This window comes from Colossoma macropomum, unplaced genomic scaffold, assembly GCF_904425465.1.
Source record: "Colossoma macropomum unplaced genomic scaffold, Colossoma_macropomum, whole genome shotgun sequence".
NCBI classification, from domain to species: domain Eukaryota; kingdom Metazoa; phylum Chordata; class Actinopteri; order Characiformes; family Serrasalmidae; genus Colossoma; species Colossoma macropomum.
In genome coordinates this window covers 3257165-3277599 of record NW_023494803.1, presented here as the reverse complement: position 1 = coordinate 3277599, position 20435 = coordinate 3257165, and the positions used below count along the sequence as shown (strand labels likewise).

Below are 20435 nucleotides of genomic sequence, written 5' to 3'. Positions count from 1 at the left end.
TCTGCAGCTTAATCAGCTTCGCCAGGTCCCTGTTTGTTGCAGTGTTCAAGAGAAGACAATGACGTGAAAGGTGTTCATTTATCTGTGCCCTTTGGTTAGAAGTTGGCCAAGCTATCCCTCTGTATTAATACTGCTTCAATGCCCTCACTGACCTCATCTCACCACTCGCCTCGCCTTACTCCCGGACTTTCACCCCACTATTTTCCTTCACCCGGGTGGAGCAAAAATCAGCTGATTATTGATGTTCCTGGAGTGATATGATTTTAGAGGGAATGTATAGTTTCATTAATCTGATTGTTCTATCTGAAGATGCAAGCAGTCTTGGTGTAATTCTGGCTGGCCAGTTATCGTTCTCGGCTCATATCGGTCATGCAAGTTTCTCCTGTACAACATCCAGAGGATCTGACCCTGCCTCACTCGAGAGGCCACCCAGGTGCTCGTTCAGTCTCTTGTCATCTCAAGTCTTGATTACTGCAACTCGCTCTTGTCTGGTCTTCCTATGCGGCCATCAAACCTCTGCAACTCATCCAGAATGCAGCAGCACGGCTCGTCTTCAATCTTCCTAAGTTCAGCCATGTCACTCCACTGCTGCGCTCCCTTCACTGGATTCCTGTAGCTGCATCAGATTCAAAACCCTAATGCCTTCAAAGTCGCTCTGGATAAAAGCATCTGCCAAATGGTATAAATTTACATTTACATTTATGGCATTTGGCAGACGCTCTTATCCAGAGCAACTTACAATTTGAGGTATAAACAGATAAACAGGTAGGCGAAGGAAGCATTAGGAGTCTTGCCCAAGGGCACCTATTGGTATAGGGTACACTGTTAGAAATAAAGGTTCTGTTCAGGTACATTTTTTGTTCATCAAGGTACAAACGATGTAAATGTTCCAGCAGTGTACTACAGTGGTTTTAAGGTCTGATTGTGAACCTTAAATAAGTGTTTCCAGGTGAAAAGTTCGTATTTGTTCCTTTTCATAACCGAATGTTTTAAACAGAACAGTAAAATAAAAGCCTGGAGACGAGACGGGGTGTGTGGAGTCAGTACAGCTTAGAACATATCATTTCAGTGGATTATGGTTCAGTTATGTTCCCTCACTAAAGGTACTGAGATGGACCCTTGAGTGTTCTCCAGCAGCACTGCTGTGTCTGATCCACTCGTACCAGTGCAACACACACTAACACACCACCACCACGTCAGTGTTACTGCAGTGCTGAGAATGATCCACCACCCAAATAGTACCTGCTCTGTGAGGGTCCATGGGGGTCCTGACCACTGAAGAACAGGGTAAAAGGGGGCTAACAAAGTATCAGAGAAACAGATGGACTACAGTCTGTAACTGTAGAACTACAAAGTGCACCTATATAGTAAGTGGAGCTGATAAAATGGACAGTGAGTGTAGAAACAAGGAGGTGGTCATAATGTTATGCCTGATTTGTGTATATCAGCTTGTTTTAGATGACAGTTTCATAAACTGAACACTGAGTAGTTTATACTTATTATTCTGCAAACTCCAATTTGTACTTGTTATTATGCAGCTTTAATGAATAAGGGCCAGACACAATTCATATGCAACAAGTACCTGACCTGACTAGCTAGTGTAACCAGTATGGGAAATAACCCCTGGTATTTGGAGGGGGTCCCATGTTGGCTGGCCACTTCAGAGGACCAAATGGGTGAACCAATTTGCTGCAGCGCCACTCTGAGGCAGACCAGTGCTGCAGGTCTAGTTAGTTAAGAATACCAAAGAAAGAAGCTCACTTTTGGGTGAAGCAGCTAAACCATGATCTTTCCCTGAATTTGTATTTGATCATCTATTTCTGTCTAATGGACAACATAACGTCCAAATAAGTGTATTTTCAGGGATTATTTCGCACCTTGAGTGTAACTCATGTCATAACATCTATTATACAACAGTTCGTTCCGGCCACGCAAGCTGATTGGTTGAGAAGCGTTCTAACTGTGCTGTTATTTCACCATAACATCACAGTTTTTTCACAAACACTATCACTCCGCTGAGACGCCGTTGCTAAGCAACGACTTTGACAGCAGTAGGAGACCCTTAAGCCATTTGAACGTTTTTACTTCTTACTTTGCCACAAACAGAAAATGGACACTTTTAAGATCACATTTGACCGACAGCCGATTTGGTCAGACTCTGAAGATGAGACGACACTAAATTCTCAAACTGTCATCACCACTGAGCAGCTTTTCAGTCGGCAGCTGTGACAGAAGAACAGCTGAACAACCTGGAATCAGCCAGAAATGAACCCAACACCATTCGCCAAACTAAATGGGCTGTAAGATGCTTTACAGACTGGCTGGAACAAAACAACATTAATACTGATCTGTCAAAAAATGACAAAACTGAGCTAAACCTGATATTGCGGCAGTTTTATGGCTCAGTCTGTACTTCAAAAGGCGAGGCTTACAGCAGACTGTGCAGCGAGTGGGCGGAGCTCGTTACTCTGACGTAGAAACAAGCTGCTTGTTAAGGAACTATAATTTGGCGAAAGAAACTGCGAACATTAAAACATATTAAACGCCGCGTTCACGGCCCAGTTTATTAATTGATTACCATATTTATGTAACTTGTGTTATCACAAATAACATCACGGCTGTGATCACAGGCCATGATGTAATTTTGCGATACCACATGTTCTATTGCTTAAATAGCAAGAGCTCACTGTTCTACTGTCCCTTTAAATACAAACATTATAATGTTGGTAAAAAAGCTGGCTTCTTCATCAGCAGAGCAGTTAACAGAGCAAATCGTCAAATAATTTTGATCCTCACCTTTAAGAAAACACTTCAGAACAGACGCAGATTCTGAAAGAAGGCTACACACATGCATGTACTGTACATGAGTGACTCACCTGGTCATTTGAGTGAATGCTTGTACATTTATGCGTCAGCTTTATTATTGTTATTATTATTATTATTATTGAGCTACATAGTAGAGCTGCCCTACTACCTTCATTGAGCCACGTCATTACCTCTGTATCATTAGTTCATTACAACACACCTTCAGCTTTTCTGATACCCATCATCTCTAAGATCAGGGACACAGAGATCATGTTGATGAAGGCGGTAGGGACTAATTATTCATCATTATTAGAAATATAGTCTTGAATGTCCAGCCTTCTAACCCAGTCGTCCAGCCTGTTTTATTCCTGAACCAACAACGCCTCATTCCAGCATCTCCCAGACTTCCTTGGTGCTATTTTGGGTTTGTTTTCTGGGAAATGAAAGTCTTCACTCAAAGTTAGTCGGTATACCAAGCTGCTAAAGGGTGTGTAGATCACACAAATCAGACACGTATCGGATTTCAGTACCACATATGAAAGCGTCTCAAATCGGAATTGAAAATGTCAGATTCAGTGTGTTTATCTGTTCACATCTGTGTAGGAAAAGATTGGATTTGTGCCACTTTTACCTGCTGTGTAAACGTAGCCTAATATGTTTTTCCCTTTCATACTGCAGGCAGATTGAATGTTCGCACTGTCCTCTCTCTTCTCTCACCTTCTGTATGAGCTTCATTTCATAATTATGGTTTTATGGTTGTTTCAAAATCAGATGCACTCAGCTCTGAAAACATAAACTCATACCGAAAAGAAATCTACAGGCTACTCCAGCAATTATTACAGCTAGTTCTGCATTCCTGGTTGATAAGGCTGCGTTTTTATTGTTTGTGAATCTGAAGGGGCTGGGCTAGTGGATGGGAGTGGATTGATCACGCGCATCATACCGCATGCAGTGATTCTTTGGTGCTTAGTTTTCCTTCTGTTCGGTAAAGTTGAAAACAAGAAATAAAAAACGGAAAAAATATATCATACATATAAATGTCATAAGAAATAAATGAATAAAAATGTAATAAAAAGGCATTAAATTTCACTTTCTGATGATGTAGACACTCTGCTACAACACTAATTTTATCTTTTAAAACAAATTATAATTAGAGTAACCTGTTTGTGTTCTTTGAAAAGCAGAAAGTGAGTTCTTAGGATTAGAAGATTCTGTCTGCATTTGACCTGTTCCAAAAAAACTCATTTACAAATTTAATAGGATTTTGATATTATACATTTAGAATACATTTTGGGTGTCTGTCATGTTCATGTATGACATAGACCTGTTCCACATATCAGTCCTGCTATTTGGAATGCAGAATCTTTCAAGCTCAATATCTCAAAACTGCTCAGAACGCAGAGAGAAACTTATAATTCCAAGGGGACGATATGTCCTCACCAACCTCACTTCAGCACTAGGTGAAGACGTGCTGACACTGGACTTTCACCATCTAAAATCATATCAGTCGCATCACATATCAGATCAGGATCGTTAATAATCCCCTGATATTTGCTGCACCCTGACGAAGATAAAGGTACGGTTACACAACACGTTTGTTAGATAAAGGGTCACTCGCAGCACAAGGGGGGGGGGGGACTACACGCATCAGAATTTTCCATTACTGATGAACTTGCCCTTGGCTAGGCTAGCCTCAGTGAACTTCGCTGAGGCAAACCGTTTGTACGAAGCTCGAGTGTAAGTTATGTAGACTTTATTAATAATTGCATTAATTGGAATAATTCAAGTTTCGATTCCCGGGTTAATTCAAGTCTCAGGTCAAGTCCCAAGTCTTAATCTTCGAGTGCTAAACAAGTCAGTACACATTCTTCAGCACATTTAATGCTATTTCAACACTGAGCACCAAAAATGCTGGTAACATTAATATGTTCATTTTAATAATAGCTCATTAATAGTGTATAGTGGTGTATTAATCAACAATGTTTTGTTTTCAAATTTATTAATTATGCTTACAAATAAATTACTAAAACCATGATACACGGATAACCATGACATAATTACACACAGCATATACACTGACTGGCCACTTCATTAAAAACCTCCTTGTTTCTACACTCATTGTCCATTTTATCAGCTCCACTTACTATATAGGTGCACTTTGTAGTTCTACAGTTACAGACTGTAGTCCATCTGTTTCTCTGATACTTTGTTAGCCCCCTTTTACCCTGTTCTTCAGTGGTCAGGACCCCCATGGACCCTCACAAAGCAGGTACTATTTGGGTGTTGGATCGTTCTCAGCACTGCAGTAACACTGACGTGGTGGTGAAGTGTTAGTCTGTGTTGTGCTGGTCTGAGTGGATCAGACACAGCAGCGCTGCTGGAGTTTTTAAACACTGTGTCCACTCACTGTCCACTTTTTTAGACACACTTACCTTGTTGCTCCACCTTGTAGATGTAAAGTCAGAGACCATAGCTCATCCTCTAGTCCAGGCAAGTCAAACTGGGGACATTCTGATAAAGTGGATGGCAAAGTGGTCCATATTAATTATTATTATTAAATATTACGAAATTGAACCAAGTGGAGATTTAAGTGCAAATGATCAGCTTCAATGAATGAAATCAAGTTATTGGCTACCAGCATCTCATTACACATCATTTGTATGAAACACACCTTAATTCATGCAGATGTTTCAGTAGGGAGACAATAAAACAACAACGTTCAGCAGCTCTAGAGCCAACGTTTGCACTCATAGGTGGAGTTTGAGGTCAAGCAGCGAGTACATTGCTCCCCCTACTGGCCAAACTTTATAGTGTTAAAATCATGACTACTAGAAAGAATAAAACATAAAATAAACAGAATGTCTTCATTATTAAGACGGTAGAATGATGTGATTGTGTAGTGTCATGTTTTCCTAAAATTTCCTTGGTGTTATAAGGTTATATCTGGGGTCCAATCACTACATAATTAATGTAAGAAGATCCAAATCAAAATATGTTTTTCAGCATGTCTCCAAGCTCAGCTTTTAGACTCTTAAAACAATTGAAGTACAAATGATGGTGGTAAAAGCTCAGTTACTGTTGACTGACAGCGTAATTTAAAATTTGGGCTGCCTTTCGAGTTAAAACTAGTCACGTAGTTAGTGATACTCAATGCTAATGTTGGCTAAAATGAATCGGCCTGGTAGCCAGCCAGCTAAATAATCATCTCTACAAAACATTGAAGGTTTAGAAACACAGTTCACTGATCAGATAATAGAATATTATAATAACAATCTTTAAACGTTTGTCTGCTAGAGTTTAAAACAGAAAAGTGAGCTAACTTGCTTATCTAGATGATGTTAGCCAATGAGATCCAACTTAATTAGCTAACCTTAATTAGCTGGCTAAGTAAAAAAAAGTCAGTCCACAACTGGAATAATCAGTATGTTGTCAGTCCTCCTCTATTCCCCTTTTCCTTGTGAGGAGAAAGTGGAAGAAAAGAGCTGCAGATTTAGTCGACTCTGAACTTTATATTTAAAGTAAACGTTTAGACCAGGGGTTCTTAACCTGACCGATGTTGTTCCATTGGGGTTCCAAGAGTGAGGCAGAGCGGTGAGGTGGTGGTCAGTGACTGTCAGTTTGAATGAGTGCTAAATTGAAACACTTTTTTCAGTGCAAGACTAAATGTTTGTGGTTTGTGGAGAAGTGCATGCTTAGGAATGCAGTCCCAGTCATCACAATAAGAAACGAGACCTGCTATTTGATTATACTGCAGTAATTTCTGTAATGTACATTATATTGCCAAAAGTATTCGCTCGTCTGCCTTCACACGCATACGAATTGAGTGACATCCCATTATTAATCCATAGGGTTTAATATGATGTCGGCCCACCCTTTGCAGCTATAACAGCTTCAACTCTTCTGGGAAGGCTTTCCACAAGGTTTAGGAGTGTTTATGGGAATTTCTGACCATTCTTCCAGAAGCGCATTTGTGAGGTCAGACACTGGTGTTGGACGAGAAGGCCTGGTTTGCAGTCTCCGCTCTAATTCATCCCAAAGGTGTTCTATCGGGTTGAGGTCAGGACCAGTCAAGTGCTTCCACACCAAACTCGCTCATCCATGTCTTTATGGACCTTGTTTTGTGCACTGGTGCTCAGTCATGTTGGAACAGGAAGGGGCCGTCCCCAAACTGTTCCCACAAAGTTGGGAGCATGAAATTGTCCAAAATCTCTTGGTGCTGAAGCTTTAAGAGTTCCTTTCACTGGAACTAAGGGGCCGAGCCCAACTCCTGAAAAACAGCCCCACACCATAATCCCCCCTCCACCAAACTTTACACTTGACACAATGCAGTCAGACAAGCACCGTTCTCCTGGCAACCACCAAACCCAGACTCGTCCATCGGATTGCCAGACAGAGAAGCGTGATTGGTCACTCTAGAGAACACGTCTCCACTGCTCCAGAGTCCAGTGGCGGCGCTTTACACCACTGCATTCGACGCTTTGCATTGCGCTTGGTGATGTAAGGCTTGGATGCAGCTGCTCGGCCATGGAAACCCATTCCATGAAGCTCTCTACGCTGTTCTTGAGCTGATCTGAAGGCCACATGAAGTTTGGAGGTCTGTAGCGATTGACTCTGCAGAAAGTTGGCAACCTCTGCGCACTATGCGCCTCAGCATCTGCTGACCCCGCTCTGTCATTTTACGTGTCCGACCACTTCGTGGCTGAGTTGCTGTTGTTCTCAATCACTTCCACTTTGTTATAACACCACTAACAGCTGACTGTGGAATATTTAGTAGTGAGGAAATTTCATGACTGGACTGGACTGTTGCACAGGTGGCCTCCGATCACAGTACCATGCTGGAACTCACTGAGCTCCTGAGAGCGACCCATTCTTTCACTAATGTCTGTAGAAGCAGTCTGCAGGCCTAGGTGCTTGGTTTTATACATGTGTGGCCATGGAAGTGATTGGAACACCTGAATTCAATGATTTGGATGGCTGAGTGAATACTTTTGGCAATATAGTGTATATACTCATTTGTGGGGGCAGAGGGCAAGAGAGGGGTTTGCAAAATGTTTTGAACCCTAAAAAAGAGGTACAGTGTGAAAGTAGTTAAGAACCCCTGGTTTAAACTAAACATTTGAAGTGTTTCGTGAAAAATTCAAGACAATGAATCTGATTTCAAGCCTCTTTATTTCGTGTCAGGTGTTTTAAATTAACAGAAACAATTTTCAATTAAGAGACACAGCTGTCATTACAGATGCAGTAATGTGAACTTACACAAAAGCAGTTGGTCAGTCAGGCATTATGATTACTAAAACATCTGTAATGTGCATAAGAGGAAAGGAACCGATTTTTTAAAGCTATGCTCACCAACTAGATTTGCAAAAAGCAACCCTAAACTAGAGAAGAGCACTGACAAAACAGGCAAATTTGGTGTTACACAAAGATGCCCCAATCCAGTCTGAAAGTTCAGTATCAGAGCCAATCAAAGCATTTTAGAAGGGGGTTGTAATGAACTTGAAGTGTGCAGCTGCTTTAGCAATGAAAAAAGCAATTCTAAATCAGACTCGTCGACAGATACTCTGTATTAAATGAATCAGGATTATTGGACAAACAAACTTAACTGGAACAAGCTTAATGTTAGAGCAGAGCAAAACTCAGAAATGGGAGGTGCAGAGTGTCCCTGGGACTAAAAACCAGTCTGTACTCTGAAAAAAGTGATGCACTGAATTAGGGACGAGTCAGAATTTTCAAATAGTCTTGAAGTAGTTTATAGTCATAGTTTAAATAATTGAATAATAAATCTGAATTTTTGTTAAGCAGTTTAGCTTCTCTCCAATGTTAGACTTTCTAATGTTTAAGAAACACGAGCTGTCTGAATTCTATGCTCCACCAGAGGGCAGTGAAGAGCCTCTGTCTCAGTATTGGTCAGAGGTTCTAACCTTGCAGGGCTACAGCACTGTGGCCTCAGCGTTCTGCAAGGCCTTTGTGAATTGAATTGAAGGAAAACGCTAATCTCTACAAAGCTGTGGTCCAGAAAGAACCCAGTTCGAGATGACTGTTCTGATCTGTTTAGTCCAGAGAAGGAAGCATTAAAATACGACTGCAGCTGTATAAAATTTGAAATATTTTTCAAACAATGTTTTACAAATTTGAATATCAAAATGGTCCGAAATGGCCATCCCTACTAATATATACTAAGATGTCACTGTTGTCAGGACAAAACCTCGTATCTCCATTTTTCAGTTTATGACATAATTTGTGTCTATTTACCTGTATATTGTGTATAAATTTCACGATGAATGGACCAAAAGAAATGACCAAAAATGACTTGGTAAAAATTCTGGTTCCATTGACTTACATTAAAAATAATGAAGGTTTTTTCCTTCTCCTGTAAAGTTACCATTTTGGTGATACAAGGTTTTGCTCCGACAACAGCAATATACTACTACTACTACTACTACTACTACTACTACTACTACTACTAATAATAATAATAATAATAATAATATATACTAATATGCATGACTCATATCTGTAAATCCTTTTCCCCATGAATAAAACGTAGTGCATCAGCAAAACGAGGGGCAAAATTAAGTAAACTAAAAAAAAACATGATTTAATTTCAGTGCATTACTTTTTTCAGTGTAGTCTTTTGGTTTTTACTTGTTTTTGCAGATGGCCTCTTGGTTACAGCCCAGTATCTGCTGATATTGTTTTTTAACATTCTCAAACAGAGGTGAGAGGTCATTGAGGCCCGGCACTTGCACTGGTTTCTCATTCACTCGCAACTGCAGCCTAAAGTCATTAGAGCACTTCCACAGCACTGCCATCAGGTTACCGAGGAAAGGCATGATCTTCCCGCCGCGGAAAGCTCGGTTGTTCTGAGAGAGGTAGTTGTCGGCGGTAAGAGGGATGTTGTCCTTAAAGAGGCCCAGCAGGGTCATAAGAGGCAGCAGTGTTTCGGCATGACCGATCTGCACTGTGGCCACCTCAGATACAGGCTGGCCAGGCCTGAGAGAGAGAGAGAGAGAGAGAGAGAGAGAGAGAGAGAGAGAGAGAGAGAGAGAGAGAGAGAGAGAGAGAGAGAGAGAGAGAGAGAGAGAATGTAAGGCAAAACAAACAATTTACAAGAACACTCAACTGGGGCAAACTGTGTTGGTTTGGTCAAAATAAAATGTCTTATTATTTTATGCAAAGGTCAATGTTTGTTTACCAGTTTATTGCAGTCATAGTTTGACTCCATATTGTCCAACTATCCATCCTTGCGTGTACATAACAGTTAACAAATCATCCGTCTGCCATCATGGCCCCGCTATAGTACTAAAATGCATTTTATTCAAAGACTTCAAGGGGTGGGTTTACATCCCACTGCCTTATTTAAGGAATATTCATGGCTAAAGTAGCCAAACTGGCTGATCAGCCACCTTGACTACTAACACTATTTGCACTGTTGAGTCAGTACACTCAGAGAAATGCCTACACACACACACACACACACACACACACACACACACACACACACACACACACACACACACAATCTTCTAAGCCACTGCTCCTTCTGGGCAGACACACAGACATATACATTCAATCAAATCAAATAATGTTTATTGTCACATCACATTTACAGAGGTGGTGAGTGAGTGAAAATTCTAAGTGCGTAGCCTCCTTATAGAATTTAAGTGCTAATATATATATATATATATATATATATATATATATATATAGGGGCAATTTAGCGTGTCGAATTGGCCTGACTGCGTTGGCCCCACAGTCCATGTACTTTGGACTATGGGAGGAACCCCACAGACACAGGGAGAGCATGTAAACTCCACACAGAGAGGCCTCTGGTCACCCGGCCAGGGAATCGAACCCAGGCCCTTCTTGCTGTGAGGCAACACACACTCATTTTGCCAACAGACATGCTAAAAACTTTAAAAGCAGCTACACAGCTAACCAATAAAGTAACCCGTTAGCTGTAACTACTTCTAATGTTTTTAACATGCTGGCAAAGTGTTTTTTGATAGAGCACCAAGTCAGAAGTTACTTTTTTTCCTCATAAGCCCCATGACGTCTCAATGAATGCATTTACTGCTTTCTCTTATTTACATTTATTTGCCTTGACCCAACAAACCCAATCTGCCATTTTTTCGTGGCAGCTTAATATGACTGACTGTGAAAACGTCTGCTGTCAGACTAAATAACTGCGATCATCTAAAGTAATTGCGAATAGGCGATTATGTAAAAAAACTGTGGAAAGCCTGACAACAAAAGTAAGCATCAACTGTTTCGTAGCTCTTACCTGAACTCGTTGGCTGCTTTCTCAAGGCGTTTGAACAGGTCCTGGAAGAGAACGCAGCTGGCCTGGCTGTTGATTTCATGGCCATAACCTCTCTTATAATACAGCTTAAGGTCGGAAGCATATTCTACAATCTGATACACACATTAGACTTAGAATACCTTAAAAACGAACAGCACACAAAACTGATTTACTTTCCATCTTTTAGATTTACAGTTTAAATATGACAATGATATATTACGTGTGTATTAACTGTTGTGTGTGTGTATTCATCACGGTTCTCGTAGTAAGACTGTCTGTGAAACTGAATTCATGGAACAAAGTTTGGCAAAAAAAAAAAAAAACTATGTTCTGACACAAAGCCTTAACCCTTGTGTGGTGTTCAGGTCTGTGGGACCCGTTTTCAATGTTTACCAAAGAAAAAATGATGTGATTTATTATTATTTCAACCTCAGATTCTTGTCTTTTGCTCATTTTCTGTGAAGAACATATAAAATAACCCATTATCAGTGTCTTCACTCTGTTCACCCCCCACACATTTATATTACACATGTGGTGTTGGGCTGAACCCACGGGGAGTAAAAGTGTGGAGGTGCTGTGTCCTTCACTCTGTTCTCCTCCTACATGGCCTGCTGTAAGAGTATATATATATATATATATATATGTGTGCTTGTATATATGTGTGTGTGTGTGTGTGTGTGTGTGTGTGTGTGTGTGTGTGTGTGTGTGGACAACATGTAGCCAGTCAGCAGCCTGTCCAGCTGCTAACGGAGAACCCTACGCTGGACGCTTGTGATATTTTAAACATCTGGTATTTTTACACAAATTGTTATGGCTGTATTGATTTATAATGTGGTGGGTCCACCAGACCACTACCAAACACATCAGCACCACACAAGGGTTAACTTTGTCTATGTATATACATTTTAGTGTGTGATTAGTCCATTAGCTCACCACGGTTTGAGGAGAGTATACTGAATTACATTACAGTTTCAAAAAGGTTAATTGGAATATATATTTTCATGACTTGTCAGCCACATTAACCTCATATATCCAGTGCATATTCTGTTAATACTCTGTAATTACTTTGTGAACTAATCGTTTTATCATGTGTATGTTAGACCGTGGCGATAGAGCGATGTAACTGGATGACCATCAGTCTGAATTCATTAAGATGTAAAATTCAGAAACTGACCACACATCAACGTTCTTAGTCTGACAAAAATCCATACAGCGATCCACTGTTTCTACATGACACACAAAGGACGTTATTAGCACCATACCTCTGCATTTGGTCTAACAAATAGCTGGCACCAGGGGGAGATCAGTCCATGGATGGTGAACTCATAGGCACACAGGTAGAATCCTGCATCCACTAAGTCTGTAGAGGAAGGAAACACCAGTAAGGTTTAATACAGTTTTTTTGCTGTATCTCTCTAAAGGCCGGGTCTTGGGTGAGAATACAGTTGTTGATTTGGTAGTTTTGAGTTCCTCTACAAAACCATCCAATAAATATAATCACAAATTAGGCCATTTCTAAATTTCTCCATCCATTTCTGCATCAGTTGTGTCACATTTAGGGCAACCTACATGTAGGGAACATGAGAATAATACACTGACCTGGGGTAATTTTGGTTTTAGGGATCTGTAGCAGGTCGGCCAATTCCCTCTGAACCCTCTTCATCTTCAGGCCGTTTTGGAAGAGATCGACCTCTTTCATAGCTTCTGGGCTGTTCCACACCGTTTTCAGGTGTTCACATGTGTCAAAAAAGCGCATCAGAACGTCGTTCTTTGTGTACTCCAATTCCTTACCTTGGAAAAATCAAGACAATAAAGATAAAGATTACACTTTTGCATAAGAAGCATTCTGTTATCATCTGGTAACATCAGTATTCACCCCTAATTACTAAGTAAATACCAAATACTATGAAAATATTCCATGCTGCAAATATATTGTTGCATGTTCTGCCTTATGATATACTTAAACCATGTTGGTGAACTATTAATTTAACATGGTTAGAGAATTATTTTGTCAAATTATTTGTATTTGTTGGATGATGCGAATACTGTTTCATCAAAACATCATAGAAACTAATTTGGGATGAGTGAACTGGTCAGAATAAACAACACATCCTAAAAACACTTCAAGGCTACATTTTCGTGCTCTTCAAAAGTCTTTACGATATCACTTTTGGCCATTACTTCTTAGAAGACTGTAGCCAGAATGCTGAGTCTGCAAGTTAATCCTTAAGAAAATTGTCCCAAAAGGCTGTTGCTATTGTAACTGAACTAGCTGTTTTAAAAGAATACAATGAGTATCTTAGTTCTTGAGAAGAAACTAAACAGTAAAAGAAGATACACACACACACACACACATATATATATATATATATATATATATATATATATATAGAGAGAGAGAGAGAGAGAGAGAGAGAGAGAGACACGTTCTCAACGTTCACTGAAGCCACTGAGTTAATGTTTAAACTGTTTTATAAAGCCTTGCTAGGCCTTTGTTACTTTATTCAAACACTTCAAACTGTCTTACATTGTTTTATTAAGTCTTACTGATATTAACGTTGGTTTATTTAAAATGTTCAAACTGTCCACCACTCTATCTTACAAAGAGTCGTAGCGGTTGAGCAGTTTTATCTTATAGGTCACACAAAGGTATCAGTGACTGAAGGCTCAAGCATGAGTCTTATTGAAGTTCAGGTTGATTTATTCAAACTGTCCACCACTCTATCTTACAAAGAGTCGTAGCGGTTCAGCAGTTTTATCTTATAGGTCACACAAAGTTGACTGTGACTGAAGGCTCAAGACATGAGTTCACTTTACTAAAAAGGTACAGAACTTTAAGAAAAGTACAGAAAAAAAGGATTTACCTTAGGAGCCCCAGGCTCCCAAGTTGTTTGGGGTCTTTATTTGGCCTTTTCCCCCTCTTTTTTCCCTTTTATTCCACAGCTTGAAAGAAAACAGTTACAATTGTAACAGTGTCAATTCCACAATATCTTAAACCATCTAGCCCCCTTCCACCTTCTGAATCCCTAAATCCCCCCAATCCCCTAACCCACCCTACTCACCCTTCCCACCTAACCCTGAATACCCCCCCACACCCCACAGTCTCTGCCTGCCTCCCCCAACTTAAGATAAAAGAATAAAATAAAATAAATTGAAAACGGTAAAATAAAAAAAACAAACGGAAAAACAAAGATGGACAAATTAGGGAGGAAAAAAAGGGGCAAATAAAAAGGATGAGGACGTCCTCTAATCTGTATTTACGTTAGATAGGCGATTAAAATAGGAGATGAATGGTTGCCAGATCCGGTCAAATAAGTCTGCAGTACCTCTCAGGCTAAACTGAATCTTTTCCAAGTCCAAGAAAAACATGACATCAGTTAGCCATAGAGCGTGTGAGGGTGGGGTGGTGGATTTCCACGGCAAAAGGATCCTTTTCTTAGCCAAGAGGAGGGCAAAGACAACTGAATCAGCTAAAAAAAAGTTTTATGGATTTTGAATTGTCGTTCTCAAAATCACCCTCAAACACAATATGATTCATAATTGACCTGTAACTCATAATTGATACATAATTGATAGTTTACCCATGTTTATTACATTTAAACAGTGCAGTTTGAAATATCTAGTAGGCAGCAAATGTGTTTAACAACATACACCAGTGACGCCACAAATTAGCTGAAATCGGGAGAGATAAGTATCACTACACTTACATATTTGAGATGATTCATCCAAGCTGTTTTGCCTCCATGGTATACAAATCTCTCAAATTTTGCGGTGGGTATTTTTCTTATCATTCCACAATTTGAAGTGCTCCCACGAACGTAGCTTCTTAGGCATCTTTGCTCTTTTAGCTTGGCGACGTAGAAAGCAGTGAAGTTTATTTATTTTCCTATTTTTTGACTATATTAACAGTCCCTGTCTTATCGAAAGGTCTTTGATGGAATGTGTTGTGGGCTAAGATGTCTGTGGCTTGTAAAAAAACAAACAAACAAATAAACAACAAAAAATACTAAATAAACAGGGAAACAAATACCATGGTAGCGAATGAATGCTTGAGGATTTAAAGTATTTTGGCCACACCTCTAAGCCACTTATCCTTCTGGGTCGCGCGGGGAGCTGGAGCCTATGCCAGCAGTCATTGGGTGGAAGGCAGGATACACCCTGGACAGGTCACCAGTCCATCGCAGGGCAGACAAACAGACACACTCACACATTTACGCAATTTAGCATGTCCAATCAGCCTGACTGCATGTATTATATGTACATTATATTGCCAAAAGTATTCGCTCGTCTGCCTTCACACGCATATGAAGTTGAGTGACATCCCATTCTTAATCCACAGGGTTTAATATGATGTCGGCCCACCCTTTGCAGCTATAACAGCTTCAACTCTTCTGGGAAGGCTTTCCACAAGGCTTAGGAGTGTTTATGGGAATTTCTGACCATTCTTCCAGAAGCGCTTTTGTGAGGTCAGACACTGATGTTGGATGAGAAGGCCTGGCTCACAGTCTCCGCTCTAATTCATCCCAAAGGTGCTCTATCGGGTTGAGGTCAGGACAAGAAGGAGCCGTCCCCAAACTGTTCCCACAAAGTTGGGAGCATGAAGTTGTCCGAAATCTCTTGGTGCTGAAGCATTAAGAGTTCCTTTCACTGGAACTAAGGGGCCGAGCCCAACTCCTGAAAAACACCCCCACACCATGATCCCCCCTCCACCAAACTTTACACTCGGCACAATGCAGTCAGACAAGTACCGTCTCCTGGCAACCGCCAAACCCAGACTCGTCCATCTGATTGCCAGACGGATAAGCATGTTTGGTCACTCCAGAGAACACGTCTCCACTGCTCCAGAGTCCAGTGGCGGCGCTTTACACCACTGCATTCGACGCTTTGCATTGCGCTTGGTGATGTAAGGCTTGGATGCAGCTGCTCAGCCATGGAAACCCATTCCATGAAGCTCTCTACGCTGTTCTTGAGCTAATCTGAAGCCCACATGAAGTTTGGAGGTCTGTAGCGATCGACTCTGCAGAAAGTTGGTGACCTCTGCGCACTATGCGCCTCAGCATCCGCTGACCCCGCTCTGTCATTTTACGTGGCCGACCACTTCGTGGCTGAGTTGCTGACGTTTATCATTAATGAAGAACTTGTCTCCATGCACCGAACCCGATTCATCAACTCCAGTCAAATCTCAGCTTGTTTTGGATGATCGTTTCACAAATCAGACATGGAGCAGTTCATACGATGTTGTGCACACTCTGATTTCTTTAATGAATTAGGACCATTATCACTTGTCGCCCACAATTCGGAAGAAAAAAGTACCTGACCTAACAAGCCAACATCAGCTGTTTGCCCTTCTTTTGAGCGATCCCTCCATTTCAGTACTGTTTAACAGGGAACCAGTGATGCTGCCAAATAGTCTTAAACGTCCAGCCCTCTAGACTAATCGGCCAGCCTGTTTCATCTCTGAACCAACAATGCCTTATTCCTACATCTCTCATTGTTCCTTGGTGCTGTTTTGGGTTTGTGGGGTCATGGGGTGTGGGCGCACCCCTTCCTTCACCTACCACCAGTCCCTAGTTTAGCGCTGCTACTTCGGTACGTAGCAGTGTTTCCTGAGACATATGTGTTTACTCTAAGTTAGTCAGTATGCCAGCGTGTCGTTGAAAGGTGTGTAGAACGTTAAGCAAGGGGTCACCTGCAGCCCAAGGGGAGGAGGGAGGGGACAACGTGGAACGGAATTTTCCAGTAGTAATGAACTTGCCCTTGGCTACGTTCTGTTAGCTTGAGTTAGTTGACTATTTACTATTTAGTCCTGCACATTTGGTCTTTCAAGTTTAGTTTTTCAAATTGTTCAGCATTTTTGAATTTAGCTTTTTCGTGTCGTCTCTTACTGTAGAGCATTTTGCTTAATTAAGCACTTTGTCAAATGGCTGCATTTAAACCTGTTACGAGGCGGCAGGGAGGCGGACCCAAGTGCAAAGATGAAAACCCGTGAAAAAGGGTGGTAAATAAATTCATTGAGGTAATGGGATGTGAATTTGGCACGTTGGGATTGAGGTGACAGAGCCAGGCTTGAACCGTCCGTGGTCCTTGGAGTTACCGTTGCGCCACTGGGAAGCACAGGCGACAACGGGTAAAACGCCTTAAGGAACGGGAAATAAAAAGGTGGGAAAAAGGCAAACAGAGGAAACGCTGAAAGCAGCTCAAAGAAAGGCTGAACTAGAAACGTGAAATAAAAGATAATGAGAACACAAGAGACTCTTCCCCTGTAATTATGAAGGGAAGGCAGACTTTATGTTGCACTTGTTTGCTCTTAGAGCCTAAACACCTTTTGTATGGCTTGGAGCCGTTTGTAGCTCAAGCCTTCTTGTGTCTTTTTTTTTTTTGAGTTTTTTTTATGGCGATTTCTCTCTTTTGTTTTTTCCAGCCCTCTTTTCTTTTCTTTTTTTTTTTTCTTTTCTTTTTGTTTAAATACCCACCTGGGCTGCGTACTGTACCGGTCACCTCTCTACAAAGGTGTGACAAAGGGCTGCTGTTTGCCACATCCTTAAGTAGAGGAGTCCACAGGTGGGTCAGGTTGGGCCTAATCAGCCCGAGGGCTTCTGGGAATTGGAGTTCCCTGGAGTTATGGCACTTCACCGCCACCGGCCGCCAGCAGAGGGCGATGGCGATGAAGTGCTATAACTACAGGCAGGCTGGACGCTTACAAAACCCAAAGGAAGGAATCTGATAAATAAGTTGCACACTTTATACTGTTTTTCAGATGCCAGCAAGGATAAGTCAGCCTGCTAGCTAGATGAACACATAGTAATCGCAGCAAATAACTTAAAGTAACCATCGCAGGTTTACAGAAAGTGAGTGCCAAGTCATATTTTATGGAGCGTTTGAAGTAATTTTATGAATATGTTATAGGTTAGCTAGCTAGCTGGCTACCTTAGCTGATGCTTCAAAACACAGAAAAAAATTCAGCCAACTTGAAACCTTTGTCACTTTTTATCAGAAGTAAATAAACTACTAGATGGCATCATCCACATATATCTGTTCTTTACTGCATTGCACGGCCAAACTTGCATGTCTCTCTGACTGACGGTAGGAAACTTATCAGCTTATCAACAATGAAACATCATGGATTCAGTTGTGGCGCAGTGGGTAGCGCTGTCGCCTCACAGCAAGAATGGCCTGGGTTCGATTCCCGGCCGGGTGACCAGGGTCATTTCTGTGTGGAGTTTGCCTGTTCTCCCTGTGTCTGCGTGGGTTTCCTCCCACAGTCCAAAAACATGCAGTCAGCCTGATTGGACATGCTGAAATTGCCCCTAGGTGTGAGTGTGTTTGTCTGTCTGTCTGCCCTGTGATGGACTGGCGACCTGTCCAGGGTGTATCCTGCCTTCCGCCCAGTGACAGCTGGGATAGGCTCCAGCACCCCACTGCGACCCAGAAGGATAAGCGGTTTAGATGATGGATGGATGGATGGATTCAGTTGTAACTATTTATGTGAGAAGTGTAAGATTTTAAATCACTGCCAGACCTGTTAACATTGCTTAAATAGAACCTGTCTGGCAACGTGAAGCAGCTAGAAGGTCTCAAAAAGCAGCACATGTTGCCACGTTCTAAAGGGATTCAAATACAGATGCGAAACAAAATCATTGAAATTGACCAGTTTAGAAAGGATGACAAAGCAATTGCTGAGGCTCTGGGACTCCAGCAAAACACAGTGAGAGCCATTATGAAACATAAGAAAAATTGGAACAGCGGTGAACCTTCCCAGGGGTGGCCAGCCTACCAAAATTTCACCAAGAGTGCATCGACGACTCATACAGGGGGGTCACAAAAGAACCCAGACGGACATCTAAAGTACTAAAACACAAAAAAGTTAATTGACTAATTGAAAGTTATTTAATTGCAGAAAATGTGTTTCAGTTGCGCAGTAATTTTTAACATTCCACACTGATTTCCGTCTTTGGGACACAAAACAAAGTGATCTAACTGCTCACCGTGTGGCCATGAGGGACAAGGATGCAGTCTCACTTCCTGCTCTGAAATGTAGGGGTGTGGCTGAAATTAGGCTCTATTTGTGTTTCCGTAGTGGTGTGAAAATGTGGTACAAATCTGGGATTTTCTGATTTTTTTTTTTTCAATTTAAAAATGAAGCTGCTCTAAATATTTCAACGTCTCTTCAAAAGAATATCAAAAAGATATTTTAGAAAACAACAAAACAATGCAAAAAAAAAGTAATTAATATTTTCACACATTGAAATTTAGGGCTTAGGGTTTGGGACAGACACCTCCCAAAAGAAAGTACCCTACAGATGATGATTGTTTGTATACAACAAAAAAAGTTTAAATCCTATGTTTAATTGAAAGCGTTACTAAGACAGCATATCAAATGTTGAAATTGTGAATTGTTTATGTAAGCGTCAATGTTTTCTCATTCTCGTTCTCTCATGATGTAGGATTTCAGCTGCTCAACAGTTCAGGGTCTCCTTCATTGTGTTTTTCATTTTATAATGCAGCAAATGTTATCAGTGATGACAGGTCTGGACTGCAGGCAGGTCAGTTTTGCACCCGGACTCTTTTAATATGAACCAATGCTGTTGTAATACATGCAGAATGTGGTTTGACATTGTCTTGCTGAAATAACCGAAGCCTTCCATGAAAAAGACGTCGTCTGGATGGCAGCATATGTTGCCAAAACATGTATATATCATTCAGCATTAATGGTGCCTTCACAGATGTGCACGTGCCATGTGCACTAATGCCCCCTATACCATCATGAATACTGGCTTTTGAACTGTGCACTGATAACAAGCTGAGTGGTCTTTAGCCTGGAGGACACAGTGTCCATGATTTCCAAAAAGACTTTCAAATGTTTATTCGTCGGACCACAGGACACTTTTCCACTTCCCCTCAGTTCATCTTAAATGGGCTCAGGCCCAGAGAAGGTAGCAGCATTTCTGGATCCTGTTTATGTATGGTTTCTTCTTTGCATTTTAGAGTCTTAACTTGCATTTGTGGATGCAGTGATGAACTGTTTTTCAGAAGTGTTTCTGAGCCCATGCAGTGATTTCCACTACAGAATCATGTCTGTTTTTAATGCAGTGCTGCCTGAGGGCCCAAAAATCACGGCCAGCAAATACTGAATACTTTTATTCTTGAATTGTTGCACTATTTGATGGTGCAGTCTTTCACAGAGTGGTGAACCCCTCCTCATCTTTACTTCTGAAAGACTCTCTGAGATGCTCTTTTTATACCGAATCATGTTACTGACCTGTTTCCCATTAACCACTTTTTTTTTAGCATTACACAACTCTACCAGCTTTCTATTGCTGAGGATAGT

The 20435-nt window shown here is 41.1% G+C and overlaps 1 protein-coding gene across 1 annotated transcript; it reads right to left on the bottom strand.

The window, feature by feature from the left end:
- Positions 1 to 9347: 9347 nt before the first annotated feature.
- On the bottom strand, positions 9348 to 14692 carry LOC118823836 (multiple inositol polyphosphate phosphatase 1-like). Its single transcript, XM_036593678.1, has 5 exons — positions 14689 to 14692; positions 12707 to 12898; positions 12370 to 12467; positions 11090 to 11220; positions 9348 to 9798 (listed from the first exon to the last, which is right to left on the bottom strand). Exons 1-5 carry the CDS (start codon positions 14690 to 14692, stop codon positions 9447 to 9449), a joined length of 777 nt encoding a protein of 258 aa, XP_036449571.1. The 3' UTR covers positions 9348 to 9446.
- Between the last annotated feature and the right edge of the window lie 5743 nt (positions 14693 to 20435).